The 26640-nt window shown below is 42.8% G+C and overlaps 1 protein-coding gene across 1 annotated transcript; it reads right to left on the bottom strand.

The window, feature by feature from the left end:
• Positions 1–2908: 2908 nt before the first annotated feature.
• Positions 2909–7952, bottom strand: LOC131219623 (uncharacterized). Its single transcript, XM_058214865.1, has 3 exons — positions 7416–7952; positions 6525–7251; positions 2909–4153 (listed from the first exon to the last, which is right to left on the bottom strand). Exons 1-3 carry the CDS (start codon positions 7754–7756, stop codon positions 3062–3064), a joined length of 2160 nt encoding a protein of 719 aa, XP_058070848.1. The 5' UTR covers positions 7757–7952; the 3' UTR covers positions 2909–3061.
• Between the last annotated feature and the right edge of the window lie 18688 nt (positions 7953–26640).

Raw genomic sequence — 26640 nt, 5'->3', positions numbered from 1 at the left:
TCTATCTTCAATCAATCCTCGCGCGAATAGTCTTAAAATATCCGTACGCGTGGGGACAAAAGTCAGACCGAAAATTCAGGTGATACGGTACAACCAGAAGAACCGTAACATAGCAGAGCCATCTCTACGCAGGACAGGTGGCAGGGTGATGTGTCAACCGGGTCCACCCATATTACCGGCGGCTTACGGTTTATAAATAAATATCAGGAGAAAATCCTATCCATTCTTTTTTACATACGGTTTATCCAGAAGCATGTGTGACCGTTAACTGTTTTGTCTTTCACCGTCAGTTTAATAGCAAGTATCAGACGTATAGAATTGTCTAATAGAACTTTTTTTGATACATAAAGCATCCATGTTTGGGGGCCTTGAAAAGGGACGGTCCTGATTATCTCATCACTCTTCTACATGTCCTATGGAGATATAGATCTACCATATTACAGTTCTTCTGGTGCACTGTGTCATCTCCCGAGAAGAAAATTGAAACCAAAAGATCTTCCAATTCCGACGGGGGCCGGATGATACCATTCAAGGTCACGGGAAATACATTGACACTCTGACGGGGACATGGATAATAAGCAGGCAGGTAAAAATTATTTAGAAATTTATTACTTTTCATATAAATCATTCAAAGTAAACCGTCCAAATTATGGGAACTTACTTAGATATAACATGAACCAAAATTTTCTTTAATTTAATGATTGAAATATTGGATTGCAGTCAATTTTTTGGACGGTTCTAAGTGAATATTATTGAATGGTCTTGTTTCAGAAAACTAAGGTCAACGAATCAGAGGCTAGGATTGTCCAAACAACCTGATTTTCACATTTTAATTTAACAACAGTGGATTGTACGATTTAATTGGTTTAAATTGAGTTTATGTATGGCATGCGTACCATTTATAAGTGCGTGCATATCAAACGTCATACACAGCCAAGTATCAAAAAACTCTTCTTGTCATGGCATCCCAATCCATTTAAAAGGGTCTTCCAGACCAACCATCACGTGGACCACCACTTAAATCCACTGTTTTTGAACATTTTTTTCATAGCACGGCCCATAATGTTGTATTTATTCAATCCAATAGGAGAATGAAGTGAGACCAGCCGCTGGGATGATATTTTAAAAAACAGGGATTAAAAAAAAAAAAAAAAAACCATCGGGTAGGCCACGCCATATAAGACAGTGAATAAAGGAAAACGTCCAAAATCCGGGCGCGGATTCGGTGGATCCACCATCCAACGATGTGGGTGGGACCCCTGACTGTGGGCCTACCGTAATGTAGGGGACTACATCCATGCCGTACATCTGTATTGAAAGCTCATTTTAGGGCTTGATCCAAGAAAACTTCTTGTGGGCCACAATACCTTATATCAAGATGATATTTGTGTGGGCTTTTTATCCAGGTCTTTGTGACCTTATCAACATGTTGCATGGAAAATAAACGTTCGATGGAATTTATGAAGTTTTTAACGGTGGAGATTTAATCATGACTTCTTTTTGTGGCGTGGTGCACCTAAATTTTGGTTCACCCTCTCTTTTATAATCATGCCCTAAAATGAGCTGCCCAAATAGTTAGACGGTGTGGATTTAAAGCATATACATCACTATGATCCCCACACCCAGGGGTCCCACCCGAAGCCGAAGCCACGCCCCCAAAATCCTATGTTGTTCCATTTGGGCTGGCGGGAGCCCCATCCCAATGCAATTTGAGCCAACTCAACTGGGTGAGAAATCGAGCCAAGCCACTGTGAGAGTTGCTGAGAAGTTCAGACTGGGATTAACTTGTTAAGTTGGCCTGCCTACTTCTTCCACCTCACACAACTCGACTAGACAAGATTACCCTCAACTCAAGTGGGTCACTCTAATCAATGCCATATACAATGATGGACAACTGATTCCATGCTTGAAATTGAATATTTTAATATTATTATTTATTATTTTTTAAGTGTTTGTTATTACCTTAATTAAATTGTTCGTTTAATTATTAAATGTTGAGTTGAACAGAATTAAGCCTTCAAGTTTAACTCAACCCGGCTGAATTTCCAGTTGTGTTGAGTTTTTAAGATTTTAAACTTATAGTTTGTAGAATGGGTTTTAAAAGATTCCATAACTTACTGTGCATTAGAGAATGGTATACTAATTACATAGGTAAATAATTATTATTTACTTACAATTATTTATTAAGGTGAATTAAAAAACAAACAATTCCTATGTGTATTATAAATTTAGGATTTTGTTAGACGTAATAGAAACTTACACAGGCAGATTGAGATCAAATGATAAGTCAGGGCCCATTTATCAAGACAATAATAAAAATAATGATACATGAGAAGTTAATTAATCCTTAAAACTAAAAATATGTAATGTTTATGACTGATTATATGTGCTTTAATTCATTTTCATTTTACAAGATTATTTCGTGACTTTGCAAGCTATTTATGAAGAAGGTAGGTTACAAGTTTTTGCTATTATCATAACCACATGCATAGACGTGTGCATCTCATTGACTCCCCAACTTGATGTTGATGTGGAGCTCTTATTCACCCTCCATTTGTAAACTTTGAAATATCTGGATCGGCAATAATTTAATATTTTATAATGAATGCACACCTAGATAAGGCAAATTTAACCGGTTCATCGTAGGATTTAAATTTATAGAAATCTGAAACAATAAAAAATTGAAAAATTAATGGGTTAAAATAAATCTAAATATTTTGAAAACTTGTGTAAATTTTGACTGGGTTTGATAAAAATTGAATGCATGTATTAGAATTTCCACAGATTAAAATAATAATAATCTAAAATTCAATGCATATCGTATCCACATCCGAAACATTGGGCATGGATGAGTGGAACAATCCAAACGCTCCGAAAGATGAAATCAAGTAATCCACCTATCAGCATGTCATCGTTAAATTTAATTAATTCCATCAACACGTTTTACATCCCCCCAACCCAAAAAAAAAAAAAAAAAAAAACGAGCGATTTTCTAAACCAAAAGGATAATCAGTTACAAAATAAACCTCAAACAGTACATAATTTACACAACCTGCCACTATCACCTCCTCGCACGCTTCCTTGGGGGTGGCTTCGCCTCCGCCTCCACTGCATCCTTTCCTCGCCTCGATGGGGGTGCCGACGCTGCTGCGGCTGCTGCCGTGGCCCGTTTCGGTGGCCGTCCTACGCTCCTCTTCGCCGCAACAGGACTGCTCTGCTCCTGCACCTGCTTCCCGACCGATGCCTGCCGGTGCCCCTGATCTCTACGGCTGTCTCCTCTCCCGCCTTTCTTCTGCTCTGCTCCCCTGCTGTTGCTGCCCGAGCCATTTCCGACGGAACCCTTCAACGTCTCCAGCAGCGTCCCGTTCGAAGACAGGCTCCGCTTCATTCTGTTCAGGAAATTTGCTGCGCTTCGCTTCTTGGCTACCGACGCCGAATTCGAATTTTTCTTCTCCGCCTTGCCATCAGAGCTCTCGTTCGACCCACCAGCTTTCGCCGCCGCAGCTGCATTGCTGTTCGAGCTAGGGCTAGGGTTGGGATTAACGCTAGGATTCGAGGTCCTGGCACCGACGTTGATGTTGTTGCTGCGGGTCTTGCTGGTCCGCGTCCCCCTCGGCGCGGATCTATCCATCGATCTCTTCTTTGTAACCCGCGGCTCCACCACCATGTTCGCTGATGAGTTGTCGGGTTCCTTGAGATCAGCGGCATCAGGCTTCCTGTCGATTTCCACCGCCTCCTTCCTCTTCACCTCGGCAGCCACCGCTGGGTGGGCCTTTGAGGAGATCGAGCTGCGCTTCCGACAGGCGATCAAGGGACCCGTTGAATTCGGCTTTCCAGGTAAGGATATGGACGGCTCTGAGTTGGGCTTTGGGAGTGATGGCTGTGGCCGCGGCGGTGGCGTCCGCTCCTTGGACAGCGTATATGGTTTCGGGATAGATCTGGCCATCTCCTTGGACACAACTGCTCGGAGCGCAGTAGCCGCAGCTTGTTCGGACGAATTCTTCGGGAAGAAGACGATGGCGTTGTTGAAGAGAAGCAACAGATCTCGGAAGAATTCGAGGCTGCCATCGGCATACAGCCCTTCCTCGAGCTTCGTCCGCACCATTTCAAGATCCACGTGCTGACGAATCATGCTCTGGTAATCTCCGCCTTCCTGCACACATAAAGCGGTTTCGCGGCGACTTCAGGCGGTTTCCCGACGAAAATAAGCGGTTTCCGGGTCGGAAAAAACAAGAATCAGACGACCGGGGCCTCGTTTTACCGCCTACGCGGGAAATGGAAAAAGCGAAGGAAAGTGGGATTTGAAAAGTATCCTCTCACAGTGCGCATGGTGCGCGATGCGCACCCTGTGTTTTTTTTTTTGTGCACGTAAGCTCCGAAGTCACGGTCCTGAGTCTTCCGATGTAAGTTCTCAACCGTTTAAAGCATCTAGTTTGCGCCGTGTGAGACGGTTAAGGGTCAGGGTTCGGTCCCAACTCACACGTTAGAAGAAAGGTCTGTACTCGCGCATGTTATCAAATACGTAGAAAACATGGACCGCTTGGATTTCATCAACTTTTATCAAACATTAGAAAAGTGAGCTGAATATGGAAATTGTACGGTGGTGCCTAAAAAACCGGAATATGGTAGAGGCCCCCTCTCCATCAAACGTCCATCTAGATGCCCTTGCCGTACGTGGTGTCCGTGAACTTACAGTCATTCGTTTCTTTCCTCATACATGCGGGATATCCTATCCGCGTAAAAGGTGGGCCACAGATACCAATCAGCTGGTATGAAAATCACGCCCGTGCACTCATTTAGCGGGCAAGATCAGTACCCTGAGCAATACCATCGGCTGTCCATTGATTTTTGACGTTTTCGTCCTCCCGTGAGTTTATGGACCTGATTTTCGAACCAGGTGATCAACAAGGTGTGGCTCACTTCCTTCTACAGACGAATCAGATCCATCTGTTTTATGTAACACTTACTGGACGGCTCTGATCATCTCATCAAATAAGTGTGGTTTCTTAACCGTTCGCCATTCGCAGCAAGGGCCACCAGATGGTCAGTGCTATTATAAGCCCGTCATTTCCATAGATATTTTTAACAGAAATTCGAAGGCTATCTGCGGGACTAGGTTTCTAACCGTACTCGCGAGAGCTTGGCCTCAGTCTTTCATCTGAGCTGTCCGTGCCGACCACCAGCGCAATTGGGTCATGCCATCTGCTGTCCGGTAAGCCGCCACATGCTTGAGAACATAAGTGGATTCTCAAGCGTGTGGCTGCCGCTTACCGTGAGCGAGTAGAATTATCTAGAAGCGTTTACCACGCACCAAATCCATATTATGCAAGTGCTAAGAGCGGGACGGAATCCTTTCTCCGCACGTGTCAACATGCACACTTGTTAGAGATCGAGCGCCTTATCACGGGCGGCCAATGTGGGGCATATGTCCCAAAAATCAGGCAGATCCAATAATCATGTGGGCCACTGGGACTTGGAAAAATTGGACGGTTGGAAAAGAAAATGCCCTCATTGTCTAATGCTACGTGGGACATGCACGTGTGTCCAATCTGACGTGAACGACTTTTTGACTTTCGGAAACGAGCCGGGTTATTAGTGGCCTCGCGCCCTAACAAGTGAGCACGGTAACAAACACGTGCCGTGCGTGGCACAAACGACCACTTCTCTCTCTCCTCGCGCGAGTCGCATTTACACTTCTCTACCACTGCCCATTCACCTCGCCGCGTCGGACACACCAATCCAGCACGTAACTAGATCCCATCAGGACCCACTGTGAGGATGACCCATTCAGGAGAATCGGTGGGACCCACCTTATCAACTTTTTTAAAGACCGTCCCTTTACCTCATACATCCCTTGCCCACCCTGATGAGTGGACCAGCGTGATTCTTTTTGGCCCCGTCATTGCATGGTGCCACCCAACCTCAGCATTGCACGTACGTAACAAAACAAACGGCAGGCTCGCACGTGCGCGTGCGAGCAGGGATACGTGTGGGTTTCGCAGATCAAATCGAATAAATGCCATGCAAGGTACTCGTGACCAATCTTCTATCCTCATGGCTACATCTCCAACGGGTAAAATACAAATTAACAAAAGTCAGAAATGGATTATTAATTTTATTTCTCTATTCTAATTTTTAAAAAGGAAATTAGGAAAAAGCAGAGAAATTGCTTCGCGATAAAACAAAAGAATGGGAAATCTCATTTTTACCACAATTTATAATTTATGATTCCATTTTCTTTTATTTATATATATAATAATTGTTTTATTTTTTTTTTCTCATAAAACCGCCTTTTTCACTCTTTCATTACTGGGACCCACAAACAAGTACCGCCAAGCCAAGCGAAAACTTAGCCGAGACGGAGCCGATATTCTTAAAACGAGATCGAGTTGATCTCGGCAATACTTGCTTATTTCCTGACGATACGGACGAAAAAGGACGGTCGCGAGAAAAAGGAAAAATAAAAAAACGATATCGACAAATTACCAATTTATCGCGAGAAAACACGCGAGCAGGGAAAATACCTGGCATTCGAGCCGGCGCTCGAAAACGGAGCCATGTTTGTGAGATCGGATAATCTCGAGGAAACCAACCAACGGTTGGGATTTCACAGGGATCCGTTTGCTGACCGGAGAAACATCGTCGGCTTCCGGCTCCTCGCCTGAGCTGCTGCCGGAAATGGCCTTTCTCCGGCGCCTCTTCCTCGACAGGCTCGCCGAACTCTGCACGTCGCTGCTCTCCTTCGCACCCTCCACCCCTTCGCCCTTCGACTCGGCGACCGATTCCCGAAACTCGGCCGACTCGCCCGTGTCAGGTGCTGGGGTCGGAGCCGGGGACTTCGCGGCCGCGGTGCCTTTCGCCACCGTATCAGAGCTTCCGTTGTATGACCCCTCACCAACCGCTTTCTCCTCCGGCGACTCGCCGGAAGCCGGATCCGGTTTTCCGGCGGTGGTTCCGGCATCGTCTTCCGGCCTCTTCTCCCCCTCTGTTTCCCGTTGCTTGTCTTTCGGATCCGTCGAATTCGATTCGTTGAAGGACTGGTTCTCGCGGTCGGAATCTTCTCCGGAGATCCGCTTTCCGTCGACGTTTTCTGGTGAGGATCTGTCATCCTCCCCATCTTTCTCCTTCTCGGTATCTCCTTCGTTTTTCGTCTCCTCTTTCGCCAGATCTGCTTTTTCATCGCCGTTCTCGGTCTCTTCCAAGCTCCGTTCGCGCTCTTCTTTGAGCTTCTTCACCTTCAATTGCAGGGACCTGCGGAAAAAGAGGCCGAAATTATACAGATCTCAAAACCGCAGATCATAATCGTACGCACCCCCACCGGAACCGTATTACACAAAAATAAATAAATAAATATCGAAAATAACGCTTTTAAAATGTCAGATCTCTCAAAAAAGGGCAAAAAGAGTAGTTTTTACACGATCGAAACGTCGTATCGCTGAACCTCGCGTCTAAGCTCAGCGACACGAAGTTTACGGAGCTCTTCGAGCCAAGGGATCTTCTTTTTATCGTCCTTTTCAGACTCGTCATCTCCACCGTCCGTTTTATCATCAACGGCCACGAATCGCCGCTGTAGGTCGAGGTATTTCTGTTTGCAGTTCTGCGCGGTTAAGATAAGGGGGGAAGAGGTGCGGTTCTGTATTTCCATCGCGACGGAGTCCCAGTTCTTCGTGCCGTGCCGATTAACGGCGCACGCTAGCAAGAGCTCCTCCCAAGTGCCCCAGGGTATATTACGCTCCGGATCGTCGGTTTTCGACATGGTTTCTCATCTCCTTCAAAAAACTCCCTGCGATACCACCATAGTTTCAAATCCCTTATTCTTTTCTTTTTCTTTCTTTCTTTCCTTCGATTTTCTCCTCCTTTTTTTTTTTTTTGTTTAACTCTTTTTCGTTTTTCTTTTTTTTTGTTTTCTCTCTCTTCGTCTCGCCGGGTTTACAAGGGTTTGATCCGGAGCACGCAACTCCTTGTAGCGATTTCCCTTTCGTCGATTAAAATGACCATAATAGCCCCATTTTTTAGACGGAATTACTCGATCTACCCGGAATTTTAAATATTCTTAAAGCGCCTCGAACAGAAATGACGAAAATATCCTTTGATTGTTAAGAAAATCTTTAGTACTCTGGTAGAGTGTGGTTGTTGATACCGTTCACAAGTAAACCGTACAGTTTTTACAACATTAAATGAAATCAAACATCACAAAATCGTTAGATTGGTTTCAGATTGATCATGAACTAAAATTTACATTAATATGATTCAATGACTAGACGATTGATGGAAGTTTATTGGACGGTTGAAATAAAATATGCAACGGTCTACATTCAGCAAGCATGTATTTACTAATCATAGACAAATATTGCTCAACGAATATCAATTTATGACTATGGTCTATCTGCAATGATTCCCACAATTTGGACAGTTTAATTAACTTGATGCTTGCCACGTATACAAGTTTTTTGTGCCCGTGTATAATCCTTCGTACTCTTCCAGAGTATCAAATAACTCCCTATATTTTCCTTTGTCGCTTTGTTTCGGTAGGTAAGCTGCGGTTATGAAACCAAAACCTAATCTTCTCGTAGGGCTCAGCTGGGACGATTTGAACCCTAGACGTTAAAAGAGCTCTAATACATGTAATCCTCGAGCCAGGGACAAACACTGTAAATTCGCCTTGTATTTCAAACAATAGGGCCCACCAGTCTGTGATCTAGGCAGTTGGTCTGAAGATCACCTCTGATGATGGAGTTGGCCTTGATGCAGGATTCCCATCACTTGGGGTTTATCTCTGTAACTAGATGGTTGATGAGAAAACAGAATCTACGGCCACATTCAAAAGGAGAAACCAAAAATATTGTACGGTCCTGATCCTCCTATCTGGTAAGGTTCTAAGCAATCTTCGTACACAGACTACACCCAGATTAATGGCCTGGATCATCTCCATAAGCCCCCAAGTGACCGAACAGAAGGTCGAGACTTTTCTTCTTATCCTCCGCGGAGGACCATATAATTCCACCGAAACGGAAACCCTAACCGGGGAATGAAGACCACATACATTCGTTCGGACGTATAGTAATATATATACGTGCGAGCAGTTTGGGGGCCATAGTAATGTTTCAGGTAAATCCAAACCGTCTATTAGACGTAAATCACATGTTCGTTCTAGATCCCTAATTCCAACCAGAAACAAAACTCATGTGGGCCCCAAAAAAATGGATCAACGGAAAATTCAGGGAGGAGGACGCCAACCCTAAAATTTTCCAGATGTAATACTGGGTCCACCGTGTTGTATACGTACGGTCAACCAAGTCATAAGGTCCACCGATAAATGGACACGGAAAAAATCTGGCCATTCTAAAACTCACGGGGGCCACACCGAGTGAATACGAGTGTTACATGGGTGATTGTAAATTGATCCCTATCGTGTAGCCCACATGAGATTATTCATGGGATACACTTTGAAAATGATATTTCTCACTACATTCACGGTGTGGATTCTATGCGCACATCCTAGGTGGTCACCACACAGCTCGAACGTATGGTAGTTTCTATACGTTCGGACGTATGCGATCATTCCCCGGCCTAAAGGGTCACGAACGCGGTTCTCGGCAATTTCGCGGCGAGTCCGTTGGGGAAATCTCGTAGGAGAGAGATGGGGAAAATTCATCAGGTGAGCGATGGCCATTTCATGGATGGTCTCAAATATCACATGACATTCCTGATTATCTGATCTGTTCCCAAATGGATAATAGACGACAAAATAAGCGACAGCGCTTAAAAATCGCAAAAATTCTACGATCAGAAGCCACGATCGTCCAATCAGTGATATCTGAACTATAGAAATCCACCGTTGAGGCCGCTTTATGAATGGTCCAGATGTCATCCGAATGTGCTGTCTGTTTCTTTTTTAGTCTACCAAGGTTGTTTGACAAGGCATGGGTAAGTATAATATTTTCGCACTCCCATGATTTGGACCGTCCATCATGACCTTCCCCCATCTGCTGAGCGATAAACACTGGTAGTGAAGATAACCGTTGATCAGGTGGTCCACAGCATGGATGGGCCTTATGCGAAGAAAGAGAGGAGATTTGGCTAAGTTATCCATCTGATCCTTGCCTACAAATTTGAACGGTAAAACTCACGACTGGATGTTGAGAGTTGTCTAATTGAAGACATTTTATCCTATCCATGGAGTGGCCCACCAGATCAAAGGTCCCAATCCTTACAAGCGTGTGCCTCGTTTACTGTGAGCTGTGGTCCCTTCGCGGAACCTCTTGACATGAGCTGCACGTTCCCCCTAAGAAAGTGATCTGATCACCTACCCTACCACAACTTGTGCTACCGGACCCTCTTTCCCACCAACACACCTTATTTATAGGAAATCACTTCCATTGAAGTGATAGACCCTACCAAACAGTTTGGTTCTATGATCAGATTGTCCACAATAATTGAATCAATGGACATCCAACGGGTGGACTCAACATGCAATCTTGACCAATCTATAGAGAGAAACAGTCTGATTTTCCAGAAATTTCATCTCCAGGATATGGCCAGTCGGTTTCATGATACTGATTTTTTAAAAGGTTCATATGTTGACGTGAAAGATAGCACGGTACCACAATTTCTGGTGCGGCTACGTGTTCTCCCTCGCAAAAAATTCGAGCCATTCGTTGCCCCTGTTCTCCCTGAGACCACCCACAGGATTGGTGTGGTGATGTGTTGGGGACTATTGAGATTTATGCTCCTCATATCCACGCTGTCCATCCGTTTTTCCAGATAATTTTAGGAAACCGTTTGAAAAATGAAACAGATCCGAAGCTAAGGTGGACCACACCACAGGGAATAGTAGGGATTGAACACCCATCATTAAAAACTTCTTGAAGGCCACGATAGTTTTGGATCAAGCTAATATTCTTGGTTTCCCTTCATCCGATCTGTTCGACTTTATTAACAGCTTAGATGGAAAATAAACAGTACAGCGGGCCCTAGGAAGGTTTCAACGGTGGTTATCATTATCTCCACTTTTTTCCTGCGGTATGGTCTACTTTGAGTTTCGGATCTGCTTATTTTTTGATTTCATGTCCAAAAAGATCTGGTAAAACGGATGAACGGCGTAGATGTAAACAAACATACATCAAGATGCCCCACAGGATGTGGCGTCACACCACGTAATACGCTTCCTATTGACCCGGAATTGTTGCTACGCCGGTTTTCAGTACATGCGTAAATCGACCTACTTGATTTTTTGGTTCCCACTGTCAGTTGAAGCCCCGCTGTTAGCCACACCCATTAGGGATCGATACCGATACCAAGACCTCAGTGAAACCAGGTATCTTTCACTCAGTCTACCACTTGGGCTATGGATCTTGGTGTCCCCTGCGTTAAACCTAATTAACAGATTTAATGAGAGATACAAACCATGGTGGCCCATACACAAACCTATGGTTGGCATCCCATCACGACTGTTGCCGTGGTGCCACCCACCTCAGCAGTGGATCTTGCTGGTATTTCTCGCTGGGACGCGTACTGCGTCCTACCCGGCCGAATGGTAATCCGTCCGGGTAGGGCTCTGTGGGGCCCACCGTGATGTAAGTGTTTTATCCACGTTGTTCATAATTTTTTAAAAATCATTTTAAGCTATGAGCCCAAATATGAGATAGGTAAAGTTCTTAAGTGGACCACAGAGTGGGGAATGAACTTCTACCATTAAAAACTTCTTGAGAGTTAGAGAAGTCTCGGATCAAGCTTATATTTGTTTTTGTACTTCATCCACGCCTACATGACCTTATAAATAGGTTGGATGGTTTTTTTTTTTTTTTTTTAAAAATCACTTTGACCCTTAGAAAGGTTTCAACGGTGGGTGTCATCTGCTTCCTTTTGTGTGGTCCATTAGAGTCGTGGACCTGTTTAATGTTTACAATTATAACTTAAAATGATCTTAAAAAAGAGATGAACAGTGTAGATAAAACACTTAAATAACTGTGGGCCCAACATAGCCCTGTACGGACGGATTGCCGTCCTTATGGGGGTGGGACGCAATCCACGTCCTCCTCGCTGGGGCTCAGGAGTCCCACAGAAAATCGGATTGCGTACTGAGTGAACTATGTTAGGCCCACCGTGAATTCGTGTTGTTTATCCACGTTGTCCATCGACTTTTCAATCTCATTTTAGTGGTTGAGTTCAAAATTGAAACATATTCAAAGCTTAAATGGCCCTGCCACAGGAAACAGTAGAAATAATGATTCCCACAGTTGAAACCTTCCTAGAGCCCACAGTGACGTTTTTTATATGATTGATTTTTAGTAATCGGAAATAAAATTTAATTAAAAAATGTATTAAAGGTGTAGATAAAATAAATACATTAGGGTGGGTACCGCATAAGATGGAACCTGACGGCGTGGGTAAAGCCGGAGGCGGATTGGCTAGCCTACGGCACACCACCGACCTGATCGTGTGAGTACGTGCCATGCGAAGACGAGCTCTGACGCTCCTCGAGTTCCAAGTTGTAGGAACGGTTCAAACGAGATCAAGATTATACGAGCCCCACAATGATGTATTTATTATATCCACACAGTTCATGCATCTGGTTATATCATTTTAGAGAATGTACTAAAAGAATGAGTCACATTCAAAGCTTAAATAGGCCACACTATAGATAACGGTGGGACAATGATTTTCACTTTTAAAACATTTATAATGGTTCATCCAATCTATTCGTAAGGTTAGATATACTTGTATGAAGACGAAAAACAAGCATAGCATTGATCCAAAACTTCTGTAACCCTAAAAGAGTTTCAACGGTAGAGGTTCAATTCTCCACTTCTTTTTGCAGTGTGGTCCACTTATTCTTTGGATCTGTCTTATTTTTTGTCTCCAACTTTAAGATGAGATCACCAAATGAACAGACGGTTTAGATGCTACATATACCTCATGATGGGATCCACAGAACTTAATACATCAACACACAAGCCAAATCGATGGTGTGTGGTACGCCAGCCGATCCGCTTCCGGTAAAGCACATGCATCACGGTGGGCCGGACGGAGGCCCTGCCTGGACCGGGCTCTGTGGTCCCACCATGATGTATGGGTTTTATCCATGCCGTTCATTCATTTTTTTCATATCATTTCGGGCCATGAATCCCAAAAAGGATAGGTCGAAGGCTCAAGTGGACCACTATAGGAGGGAGCGGTGATAATGACACCCCCCATTGAAACCTTCGTATGGCCCACAGTAATATGTATTTGTCAGCCAACCTAATGCGACTATCCAGTTCTCAATAGTGGGCGTTCAATCCCCACCGTGTTGTCCGCATGAGCCCCGCATGAGCCTTGGATGGACGGTGTGGATAAAACCCATTCGTTGCGGTGGGCAGACCGAGCCCGTCCTGGCAGCGCAGGACAAATCGCGTGCGTATAAACTGCTTTGAAGGGACGCGGATTAGGTGCTGTTGCCAATACCATTCCCACCGGTGCTGTGTTGATGCGTTGGGTGCTGTGGGCCCACCATCGTGTATGCGTTCTATATTCACGCCTCTCATCCGTTTTCAGAAGGAATAGTGGGAAAAGAACACCCTCACAACAACGGCACCTGATCCGCCTCCGCTTTGAACATCGTGGAAGGAAGCGACTGCCTGCCACAGGGTGTCGCAGGATGTGCATTTGCTCGAAGGCAAGGTGGGGACCACCGTTATGTAAATGAGGTATCTACACTGTTCATCTGCTTTTTTATATAATTTTATGATAGTAAGCCAAAAATGAGGTGGATCGTAAACTCAAGTGAGCTACACACGAGAGAAAATGGTAGGGATTTAGTGACCACTGCTGCAACATAAGTAGGGCCACGATAAGTTTTGCGCTGGGCTAAGTATTTCGTGTTTCCAGTTCATCCCTATGAGAAAGACCTTACGAGTTGTTTGGATGACATGTAAACATGAAGTGGACCTAGGAGATTTCAATTGTAAGCATTTTTTTTCTGAACTTTTTTCACTCCATGTGTTTAATTTTTGAATGTCCCAATAAATCACGAAGTTAAACTGTATGTTTTAATGATTGGACGGATTTGTTGACTTTCTACACTTGATTTATTGAATTTGTGTAATCTTTTAATGGTACAACTTACCTATAAGCCACTTCAGGCTTGGAAGGCCAGTAAATGATTTTCAATGCTTTTTGAAAGTTCGAAATAGTAAAAATCTAAAATATTATGTACAAAGAACTTTAAAATAGAAAATATAAAAAACCTCATTTGAATTTGTAATTGTTTAATTAAAATTAATAGATTAGACCCACCAAAAGGTGAGCCAAAATTTAATTTTTAAAAGAACATATATGCTTTTTGGCCATCCTTTTCATTTTTCAAGATGAAAGCCCACCAAATGAGGCATGACTATGGCCAGGAGGTATTTTTGTCATCCAGGAAGAGTAAAGGTGTATTAAGAAATATAAATATTTAAGTTTCGTCTACACAGGTTCTTACCACAACAATGTAATAGTACAGGGTCCTCAGGACCAACACCTCCTGAATGGGAAGAGGATTGCCGATTGAGGCTAACAGGAGGGAGGTGGCTGCTCACCGCTTAATCCGATGGACAGTGCTCTACAGGTCCACCATGATATATGTTTTATCCATGCCATCCATCTATTTTTTCATATATTTTTTAAGGCATGAGAGAGACAAAAAAAAAAAAGAGAGAGAGAGAGAGAAAAAACACAAAGAAAAGAGAGAGATAGATCCAAATCTCAAGTGGGTCCCATTATCAGAAAATAGTTGTGATTGGGCGTCCATCATTTAAAACCACCTAGAGCCCACTAACATGTTTATTAGGTCAGAGTCATGGAAGAGGGTAAAACACAAATACGGGCTTCATCCAAAGCTTTCGTGGCCCCAGAAAGTTTTTAATGGTGGGCGTTGATTCACCACTGTTGCCTTTGGTGTGTTCCACATGAGATTTGGATTTTCCTCATTTTCGGTCTCATGACATAAAATGATCTGAAAAGGTGGACGGACGGCGTGGATAAAACACGTATCACGGTGGGGACCACAGCACCGTCCGATAGCTACCGACAGCGTTGGTAGTCATCCGCGTTCCGACAAACGGCCCCACCTATAATCACCACCGACCACTAGATGGGAGGGGCCCCACTGTTAGTTTCATGCACTTACCCAGATGGCTACGACGATACAGCAGAAAAGGGTGCCTGCCTTCCAGTTTTTCGCCATTGTGGACAACTGCGAATTTCCCGTGCAACAAAAGGATTCTGGGACCCACCGTGATGTGTACGAGATCAACTCCACTCATAGTTTGTACGAGCTCATGTTAGGAGCTGGGCCACAGAACTAAGGTCGATTAGAAGCTCGATTGGGCCACACCAAATGGAAAGGTGGGGATGGAAAATGATGCCATTGAAACCTTCCTGCAACCACTTGGATCCTGCTGAAGCATAGCCTGTGAACGGTTGGATGGCATATAAGCATCGCAATGACCCCCAGAAGGATTCAATGAAGAGTAGCACCTCCTCACCATTCACGTAGAATGCCCCACTCGATTTCTGGATCGGCCGGATTTTCATCCAAACACTGTAACATCTTTAGGCGCAAATGATGGACGGAGTGGATGTTATACACGTATCACTATGGGCTCCAAAGAGCTTTTTGTTGCCCGAACTCCCTATCGCATCTATTGTGTGCAGGTCGCCTGGGCCCACCGAGGAATTTTCAGGCGAAGAAAAAATCGTCCTCTAGTCTCCAACAGAAAAAGAAATAAGAAAAAAAAAAAAAAAAACCTTTAATACTCTGCTAGAATGTGAAGGATGATAAGCCGGCACTTCAAATTAAAGTGGCCAGAACTGAAAATTACAGTTATTTAATTAAATAACCATCGGATTGGTGAACATTTATTGGACGGTCCAAATCAAAACTTTTGAATCAAAGTTCAGGAGTGCTCAAATAATCTAATGTTTTGGACTGTTACTCAGCAACAATCGGATACACAATTTACACTGTTTAATTCGAGGTAATGTATGCCATATTACAACGTAGGAGTGCCCGTGTAGCAACTGTCCTATTCTGCCAGAGTATATCCGCTTCCCTTTTATCCTAGGAGACGATACGGCTCTGCCGGAAGAAAGTGAAAATGTTACTAGAGCCATCCAGCTACCGTACACGTGGCATGCTGATGTCTAAATAGATATCGTCTAAGCAGTGGCTCTCATTATGGACGGATTTGCTATATAAGATGAAACAGATCAGGAAATAATATCCATCACTTTCCTACACGACGGTCATTTTAAAGGCCACTGTATAGATGGGTACGATCATCTGATCTATATTTGCCATGATATACCAGGGCCTACTAGATAGTTACAACTTACACATTGCCTGGACGCAAGATGTTGTACCGTACGAAGGCTTTTCCTACAGCCTACCGTTTCGTCTCCCTTTTTTGGGGGAGAGTATTAGGTGCGGCCCGGGCTGGGCCACACCAAGGAAGGTGCAGCCCTTACCGAGGGACCGTATTGATCCCTGTATTATATATCCACTCTGTCCATCTGTTTATCCAAATCATTTTAGTGTATGATCTAAAAAACGAAGTATATTCGATATCAGGTGGGTGGTGATTGAATGTCCAACCGTTGAAAACTTCCAAGGGCCAACCGTAATGCTTTTTGATATCGAAATTGTTGATAAGGTTACAAAAACATGAATGAAGAATAAATAAATAAACGTAAGCTTGATCCCAAATATTTGTAGCTCACAGTAAGTTCTTAATAATCATTCACCAAAATTTCCTATCTTATGGTAAATCTGAGATTTTTATATGCTTCATTTTTTGGATCACTGCATAAAATGATATTTAAAAAATTATGAACGGTGTTGATATATAATAAATACATCAAGGTGGCCCCACGGTTAAGTGCCGCACCGTCTTGGGTAAGGCCGGGGCCTCACCGAATCCACATGGTTTTTTTCCCTCTTACGTCAGCGGTTTGGTATTGACGTATTACCACACGATAAGTCGGGACTACTAGTCCACGGTCATAAGATCTGGGTTCATATTTCGTTTATCCACACCGTTTATACGATGGGTCTCGCCACTAATGTAGAAATAAAAGAATAACTCTCGGATTTGAATATGTCTACCTTTTGATAGTTCAACTATTTTTCTTTGAACATGACCGTTGATTTTTGGTCAATAAAAGTTATTATTACCATCTTGTACGATTTTAAAGATCCAAGCGTCGGGTGTGTAAATCTTCAAACCAACACTTTGGATCTTCTAACATGGACAACAATACAACAGATGTTGTATGGAGTATCCTGTTATAATAGGTTCGGACACATTGTAGCGAGCCACTTGGTTTTTTCCCCTCTCTTTTGAAAAGCATCAGCTCCTCGATGCTTATTCCTTTTATAGCGTATGGATTTCTGTGTTAGTTCACCATCATCTTGGAAACATATCTCTCATTTTCACGCGTGTGGCGCTCATGTAAGGATATCTGGAATATATCCAAAATAGGGTGTGTACTATGGATATCCAGACCGTCCAAATTAATGCAATCCAAATCATCTAACTGATGGTTATAAAAAAGAACGTTATAATTATACTATTGAGTGGTCCATATTCAAAACATTAATTCAGCTGGTTCCAATCATCTTCACCCTGTATTTTTTTAATCTTTTATCCTTCCACCAATGATAAGCCATTTGCACGGTCTGGATTGTCATAAATCAAGACCGTGTGTGCTTTGAAAGTGTGACGATCATTTTTAAAGCGGTGGTTGACTACCACAGGAGTGTATATCTCCTTTTCGGATTTGCTACGCGGGCTTTGGCTGTTCGCAGTGGTTCACTAACACGTCAGCATACCATCCTGGCAGCGGATGAGGTGTTACCCGGGGTAACACCTTAGTGGGTGCTACCCTTACCGTGGGGCCCACATTGATAGTGTGTTGTATATCCACGCCGTCCATCCTTTTCTTCAGACCATTGTAGAAAGGTAGGCCCAAAACAAGAAGATCCAAAGCTCAGGTGGACCATACTACAAGAAACAGTGGTGTTTGAGTGCCTCACCCTTAAAAATTCCAAAGTGGCCATCGAACGGTTTTCGCATTGTTTACATGCCATCCAACGCGTTAATACCATCAAGAAGACCTGGATGAAGTGAATATATAAATATCTGATTGATCCAAAACCTTTAGAGCTCATAAAAAATTAGTGGTGGTCATTACTTACTATTTCTATTGGCATGTCAAAGTGAGATTTGGATATTGTTAAGGTTTGAGATAGCATCCTAAATAAAATTAAAAAATAAATGCATGGTGTGGATATACAAAAAATACATGAAGGTGGGACTGGCATGGTTAGAGTAACACCCACTAATGTGTTACCTTGGTAACATCCAATCCGCTAACTGCCATGTCTCACTTTAATTTTTTGAGACTAACCTTCATGTATTTTTTGTACATAAATCACCTGGATGTTTTTTCATTTCATTTTAGGACCTTCTCCCAGAACATATATTACATTTGGGAGAGTGGCCTAAAATGACATGGTCATTCTTTAATGTTTCCAATGGCATGGTCAGAGTGAGATTTTGATATTCTTAAGGTTCCAGATCACATCCTAAAATAAGATAAAGATATATATGCATGGCATGGCTAGAGTGAGATTTTAATATTCTTGACATTACCAACAGGTTCGATGGAAAATAAACATTATGAAAACCTAGATTTGCCCTTTGGAATTTTAATAGTGATGCAATCAAACACCACTATTTCCTTTAGTGTGGTCCACTCGAGATTTATATTTACTTAACTTTATGGAGAAGGTCCTAAAATGGTATGGAGAAACAGATGGACGACTTTAATATACAGTACATAATCAATGTGAGCCCCATGGTAAGCATAACAACCACTAACGAGTTACCCGGGCAACACCTAATCCGTGGGAAGGAGCAACGTTCCAAAAGTCACAACGATAGGATTTTCATAATAATCCGATCGATGGAACTTTAAACTGTTTAAGGAGAACCGTCCAAGACTCCGGTCTCCAACTTTCTGATTTAAGCCATTGATAGGGAAACAATATATTCTGATCCAAGCTGATATTTGGCATATCAAAAGTAGCTTCCAACGAATGGAGGATCTGGACTCAATCCTGCGATGGGGCCAGATCGTGATGGATGAAACGTGGGCACTAAGAAATTACTTAGAAACAGAATGTGTGGCTCAAAATTCATTCTAATTAAATCGTGCAAATTATGGGTCCAGATTGGATGCGCCGTGAACGAAAAAACTAGGATTATTGGATTAGCTGGCTATCTGATTCGTGGACATTCATCGGACGGTTATAGATAAAATGATCTTGTTTCAACAAACACGTGTCCATGAATCAGTGGTTATGATTGTTCATAAAGAAAGCGCGTTACACAATTTAGTCTGTTAATTCTGATTTACCGTCTGCCAAGAACAATTTCTGAGCACCTGCGTATCAAGCGTCGTACGCTGCCAGAGTACCAAATAGCTAGATATTTTAACGAAGATGGTAGTCCAACCGATTGGAGATTAATATATGGTACACTCAGTACACAAATTTAAGTCTCTCGTCACCGTTCAAAATCCAACATATCCAACAGGTTTTCCCCACTATTATATTAAATTACGCAAGAATCGGCCCAATCTAATCATCATATGAGACAGATAATCGTAATAAACATTCTAACATTGATAAACAACAGAATACAATTTCATTTGATTGGATGAGTATATTGGCTATCTGTTTAAAAATACGGATCCATTTTGATGCAAAAAACATATTGAACGGATTGGATTTTAATTGAAAATGGAACGATGGAAGTAATCCTGTGCATGCACAGTAACATATAGTCCAACTGGTTGGGCTTCAGACTTTCTCTTCGATTAAATTATAGGGAAAAAAAAAAAACTCGCGAGGCGGTTCACATTTCACGAGAAAATTAGTTCGTGATATATTCTGCGAAAGCCTTTCCCACGTAGTTCCTCCACTAGGATGCTAGGTGGGGCCACTATGATGAAGTTACAAATCCAATCCGTTCATCCATTTTTTCGGATCATTTTATGATATGATGCCAAAAAATAAGGCGGATCCAAAACTCAAGTCTAATGTGCAAGAGGGAAAATTAGGGAAAGAGTTTTCTACCATTGAAATCATCCTAAGCTCCACCTTCATGTTTATATGCCATCCAAACCACCGTTTATAAGGTCAATACCACTGGTACGAAGAGTAAACACAAAATAATTAGCCTGATACGGTACTTTTGTGGCCATACAAATGTATTAACAGTGGCCACTGAATCCTTACTTTTTCCTCTGGTATGGCCCACTTGAGTTTTGGATCCACCTGATTTTTGGTATATTGATCTAAAATGATCCGAAAAAACGGATGGATGGAATGGAATGGAATTTTTACAAACATCAGACGGCCCATTCTATCATCCCAGCGCAGCAACTCCCTGCGATTCTCAGGAAATCTGACGCCACTGCGAGATAATGTTCTCGTATTGTTTGTGGACACGGATGTCCGCGAAAGGCTTTCAAAGTTCCTGCGCAAGGATGTTACTTGGGGCCCACGGATATGTCTGTGAGAAATCCAATACGTCCTTCCGTTTTTGAGGTGGATTATAACCTAAAATTGGTCACACGAGAGGGAAATTTGGGAAAGAAAATTTCTACTGTTGAAACTTTCCTGAGCTCCACTTTGAATTTTATATGCCATCCAAACCGTTTATAAGGCCATTACTACTTAGATGAAGTGAAAATACAAAAAATAAAATAAATAAAATAAATAAAATAAATAAATAAAATAAAATAAATTTTGGCTGAAACAAAAATTTTATGCCCCCAAGAACGTTTCAACGATTCAAAATGAATCCACACTGTTTCCTCTCGTGTGAGGCACTTAAGTTTTTGATACACATAAATTTTGGTTGCATGTCCTAAAATTATCTCTCAAAGAGAAGTAACGGAGTGGATTTCTCACAAACATCTATGTGGGGCCCCACCCAACATCCTTGCGAAGGAACTTCCTGCGAAAGCCTTTGGCAGCAAATTCACGTCCTTTGTTTTGAGAGAAAGACTACAGTGATGGTTGACCGCTATTATTAGAATGGTGGTTATTCATCCCATCGTACACGTTCATATCTGTTTGAGAATCTGACCATTGAACGGGGTGAAGATTACGTTTGAAATATTCCAAACATAAGAAACGGTAGCTATCAAATGGACGGATGGTGATCGAACAAAGCATCAGACGGTGACGATTAGACGGTTGTAAGCCACTCGTGGGAATATGGATGAACAATCATCGGTTCTGATAGACACCCCGAGAGTGGTAGTGAACTGTGACCTTATTCCTTTTCTTTTTTAAGCATTAGCATTTCAGATGCCTAAATATAACTTCTGCCCTTTCAAATATGTGGGGCCCATCAACATATCCAGCACTAATGATTCAAACCATTCAACTAGCAACTACCCATCAGACGGTCTTAAAGAAAAGTGGTTAAGAGGTCAAAATCAAATGGATAAAATCAACAGGTGTTTTGACAGAATGTAGGGTTTCGCGCATCAAAGCCACCGTTTCGGACCTGATCCAAAGGATGGCCTACTTCTGATCAATGTACGGAATTCAATAGGTAGTGCGCATCGTCTGGAAGTAGATTGGGTGTTGACCCCGACACCACCCAGCTAGGTGGTGTTGGGAGCTGTGGGGCCCACAGTGATGTACATGTTTTATATCCCGGCCGACCATCCGTTTCATCAGCTGATTTTGATGTGCGAACCCAAAAATGAAGTAGATCTGAAGCTAAAGTGGACTACACCACAGGCAACAGTGGGAATAATGACAGCCACCGTTGAATCCTTCCTAAGAGTAAACCTTTATTTGCCATCCAACTGGTTGATAAGGTCACACAGACCTGGATGAAGAGTGGGCATTCAATCACCACCGTTTTCCTGTGATGTGGTCCGCTTGAGCCCTTGATCGGCCTCTTTTTTCTTTTTTTCTTTTTTTCTTTTTAATGCCCTCGGAAGAGCTGGCAAAACTAATAGACGGCGCCCCACAGTGCCAACACTACATAGCTGGGTGGTTACAGCTTCCACACTGTCAAGCACTACCCAGCTGGGTGGTTACATCTTCCACACGGTCAAGAATTTCCTTCTTGTAACCTTCCATTTCTCAATCTACCTTTTCAATGGACCATTTTTCTCGTTGGAGGTTGTGCCAAGCACTCAATCCGACGGTCAGAAAGAGAAAACATCACATACAACGTTATATATTAACATCCAACGTTTTTATTTTAATTTTAGCATCCCAGCCATATAAAGGATGAACCGTACTATGGAGATTAGCTGGATCAAAAATTAGAAAAATCCATTCATCAGGTGGGACACACGCCTTCTACGTCCTACCATCGGCTCTACGTTGATTTGAACAGTATTGCCCGCTTGATGAATGAACGGTCCTGGTTTTCGTCACAGTTGATCTTTACGAAGCGGCCAACCTTTTGGATGGCTGAGATGTTGAACAAATGAGATATGCCAGCAGAAAATAAAAGCATCATGGGTTAAGTTGACATACAACGTGGCACATGGCCCGGATGTTATACTGTATCGGGCCGGGCCGGCTTATTTAAAATATCAATTTGCAGACCCGAGCCGGCCCAGTGACACCCTAGAGTGCGAACCGGAGCGGATTGCCCGTGACCACGGCCACATAGATATCTCTATGCCCTGGGCCGTCCATCTCTTTTCAAAGACCACAATAGAATAGAACAGGATTATTATAATCAGACCGATCCAAAACTCCACACTAACGAAACAGTGGGAACAGAAACGTCCACCGTTGAAACATTACCAGAGCTGACCATGATGTTTATACGGCATCCAAACCGTTCATAGAATTATTACCACACAGTTTATAGTAATAAACATCATCCCGGTACAAAACTTCTGTTACCGCTAGGCATGGACCACATGAGTTTTGGATCTGCCACAATTTTAGTATACTCTCCTATTGTGGTCTTTCAAAACAGATGAACGGAGTGGATTTACCACTAACATATCTACAGGCCTCACACAGCTCTGGGTACAGAGATATCTCTGTGCCCTGGGTCACAGGCAAACCGCTCCCGTGGAACCAGCTTCCTTCGTTCGTCGCAGCTTCGGAGGAACCGTGGATCCACCGACGGACTGTGGGGTCCCACCATAATGTATGCGACTTGTATCCATGCCGTCCATCCGTTTCGCAGATCATTTTAGGAATTAGCCAAAAATTACAGCAGACTCGGATATAAGGTGGACCACACCACAGGAAACACTGGTATTTAACCGTTAAAAACTTCACGAGGCACAAAGGTTTTGGATTAAACTGATATTTGAGTGGACTGTTTATCCAAATCTTTGTGACCTCATCAACAGGTTTGATGGCAAATAAACATTTCTGGTGGCCTCCAACAAGTTTATATGCCACTGTTTCCTGTGGTGCGGTCCACCTGAAATCTGAATCTTCTAAAGTTTTTCTTTCTTACCCAAAATGATCTGGATAAACGGATGGACGGCTCAGATGTAATATATACACATTATGGTGGGCCCCACAGTCTGAGAAACACAGAAGCAGCGTCCCCCTCGTTCTCTCTAACCCCTCTGCACCGAGATAATAAGGTAGAGCCGGTAGAACCTGAATATGGTAGAGCCAACTCTCTACAGCACAAGCAGCTGGGTAATGATCAATCACGTCCGTTCATCTACTCTCCTTTCAGTTGGATGAGTAGTGTGTTCAACTGCAAAAATGTCCGGTTATTCTGTCCATCTTAAAGGTAGGCTTCACTTAAATTTTTGGAAATGCAACGGACAGGATTGTCTAAGTGGTGTGATTTTTGAGAATAGTCCATCGGTGATAGAGTCCACTAGATGGAAGGCCCCGATTGATAAGTCTCCCTGCCACGTGATCTGTGTAGAGGTGACTCCACGTGAATAAATACTCAAAATCAGACGGTCGTAAGTATTTTGCCTGGAGAATTTGGATATGCTCCCTCCGCAAGTGGGCCGGTGATTTGAAGTTTCTGGACAGCCTAGCTGGACGCGCTGTGACCTGAAACATGTATATTGTAACATTTCAGAGCTTATAACGTACTCACCCAAGTGCGCCTCATCATTATTTAGAAAGAATAAACTGATGATACTCGGGCACGTGTGCACATAAATCCAGCATGACATACTCCTAACTCTTTCTAGCCGTCGATTTCATGGGCCACACTTTACATGTGTCAGCGTAATTGAACAACCGATTGAGGGTCATCTCGTAGACAGACTAAAATAATCAACGGTGTGAATTCAACGAACAGATGTTGTCCACTGACCGAAGATAGTATCATCCAATCAATCGCGAGTTTAGGGTATAAACTATCCACGCACGGTCCTCCGTTTCCGACGGTTTAATTTTCAACCAAGGGTATGGCAGGTGCGACTGACGTGGACGATGGAGAGGATAGGGATAGAGAGACTGAGGGACCGGATTCCGGACTGCGAAGTCCTCTACGACGCGGATTTCCGGCGAAAGCCTTTTGTAGGAGGTTCCTGCGCTGGAAACCTAGCTGGGGACCTCTGTAATGTTTATGAGAAATCCACCCTGTTCATCAGTTTTGCGACATTATTTTCATGGAACCAAAAACTATCTGGCTCCAATACTCAAGTGAGCCGAAAGCGTGCGGATTAAACTTCCACAGTTTACATATTCGTGGAGCCATGGAGGCTTTAAATCCGTCTAATATTTATGTTTTCAGTTCATCCCAGGAGGAACGACGTTATGAACTGTATGTATGGCGTGTAAACATCACTGCTGACCCAGAGTGTTTTCAACAGTACGAATTTCAACTTTTCCTTCAGTGAGGCCCACTTCAATCTTGGATCCCTCTAATTTTTGTTTTCAAGTCTTAAAATGAGCTCACAAAACAGATAAACAGTGTAAATTTCTCACAAGTGGGTCCCACTTAGATTTCCAATACAGGAACCTTAGAAAAAGGCTTAGCAGGAAATCTGCATCCTTATGTAGATAAGGATGCGATTTCCTGTTAAAGGCTTTCGCATAAGAATGTTGGGTGAGGCCCATTTACTATGTTTTTGGAAAATATATTCCATTCATCCGTTGTGCAAGCTAATTTTAAGATAAGCAACAAAAAATGAGGGGAATCTAAGACTCAAGTGGGCTACACAAGAAGAAACAGTAAAATTTAGTAAGAACCGTTGAAACATTTTTATGATAATAAAAGTTTTGTTTCATGTTAAATTTTTTGTATTTTCCTTTCAACCCTGTGTTAATAACCTTATAAATGATTTGGATAGTATATAAACATCAAGGTGGATCCCAAAAAGATTCCAACCGTATGTATTTCTTTTCCCAATTTTTCTACTTGTACGGCTCACTTTTGTTTTGGATTCATTTCATTTTTAGTCGATTTTTCTAAAATGAGCTCGCCAAACGGATTAACATAGTATATTTTTCAAAATCCTGATGCTACCCCGCCAGCATCATTGTGCAGGAACTGCCTACGGAAGTATTTGGCAGGGAATCCGCGACCCGTTAACTACGCCTGTTTTAGGCACCGCCTTAGAACACCTGAACCATGTGGGACCCAAAAGTTGTAAATTTAATAACCACTATCCATCAGGTGCTTTTCTCGATGATAGATACCTAGCAAAAAAAAGTCAGCTAGACCTATAATTAAGAGCCCACCACATGGAATAGCTGTCGTCATACCTTTGTGTGTGGGCCACCATGTGATCTATCTTTCACCAAACTAGTTAATAAGGTTTAAATGACTAAGATGAAGAGAAGATACAAAAATCAGTCTGATAGAAATCTCAGTGCACCACACCGTGTGAATTAGCAACTTTAGGAGAAATTTTACATTGTTATGATTAGTGTGGCCCGTTGAAGTTTTTGAATCTGACCTATCTTTTTACGGTTTAACTAATGATTCTCACTTGATGGGGTAGACGTTCGACACGCATCACGGTGGTGTCCACACAGCTCGACCTCATGGAACCTTTTATATATATATATATATATATATATATATATATATATATATATATCTCGCAGACGCACGCGGCATCGCTTCCCTGCTTGTTCTGACCATACGCAAAGAAAAGGCCAAAAGTTAGAGAATATGGGTTGAATCGAGCCATCCGTTATGTGGGAAAATCTAAAACCCCTTTACCAATAAGGACCGCATCTAACTGTGAATTTACCCTCTTGAGCGACGTGTGAATATTAAGAGAGAGGGCAAAAATGTCAAAAGGTATTGGCATCGTATACAGTGGAGATAGAGATTACATGTGAGCCACGTCTACAATTCTGGTGTGTATATGAATACGTATCATCTGGCTGGCTGCGGAAACGGAGGAGTTCACGCTTTTGCCCCTGTGCCAAGCAATAAGGACGGCGGCAGGGGAGCCGTCGGACCGGGATATAACGCAGAAATCTCCCCAAGGTGTACATGGCAGGGATATTGTATCAATCGGGACCGTCCATCTAATTTCCCCTTGCGGCAGATGAAACAAAATACACTTCAAAATAATCATCCTAGCCAGCCTGTTAGCGGCCGTAATACCGATGGT

Source organism: Magnolia sinica, chromosome 1 (genome assembly GCF_029962835.1).
Source record: "Magnolia sinica isolate HGM2019 chromosome 1, MsV1, whole genome shotgun sequence".
Classification (NCBI taxonomy): domain Eukaryota; kingdom Viridiplantae; phylum Streptophyta; class Magnoliopsida; order Magnoliales; family Magnoliaceae; genus Magnolia; species Magnolia sinica.
Note: the sequence above shows the minus strand (reverse complement) of the source record. Positions and strands in the feature narration are given on the sequence as shown.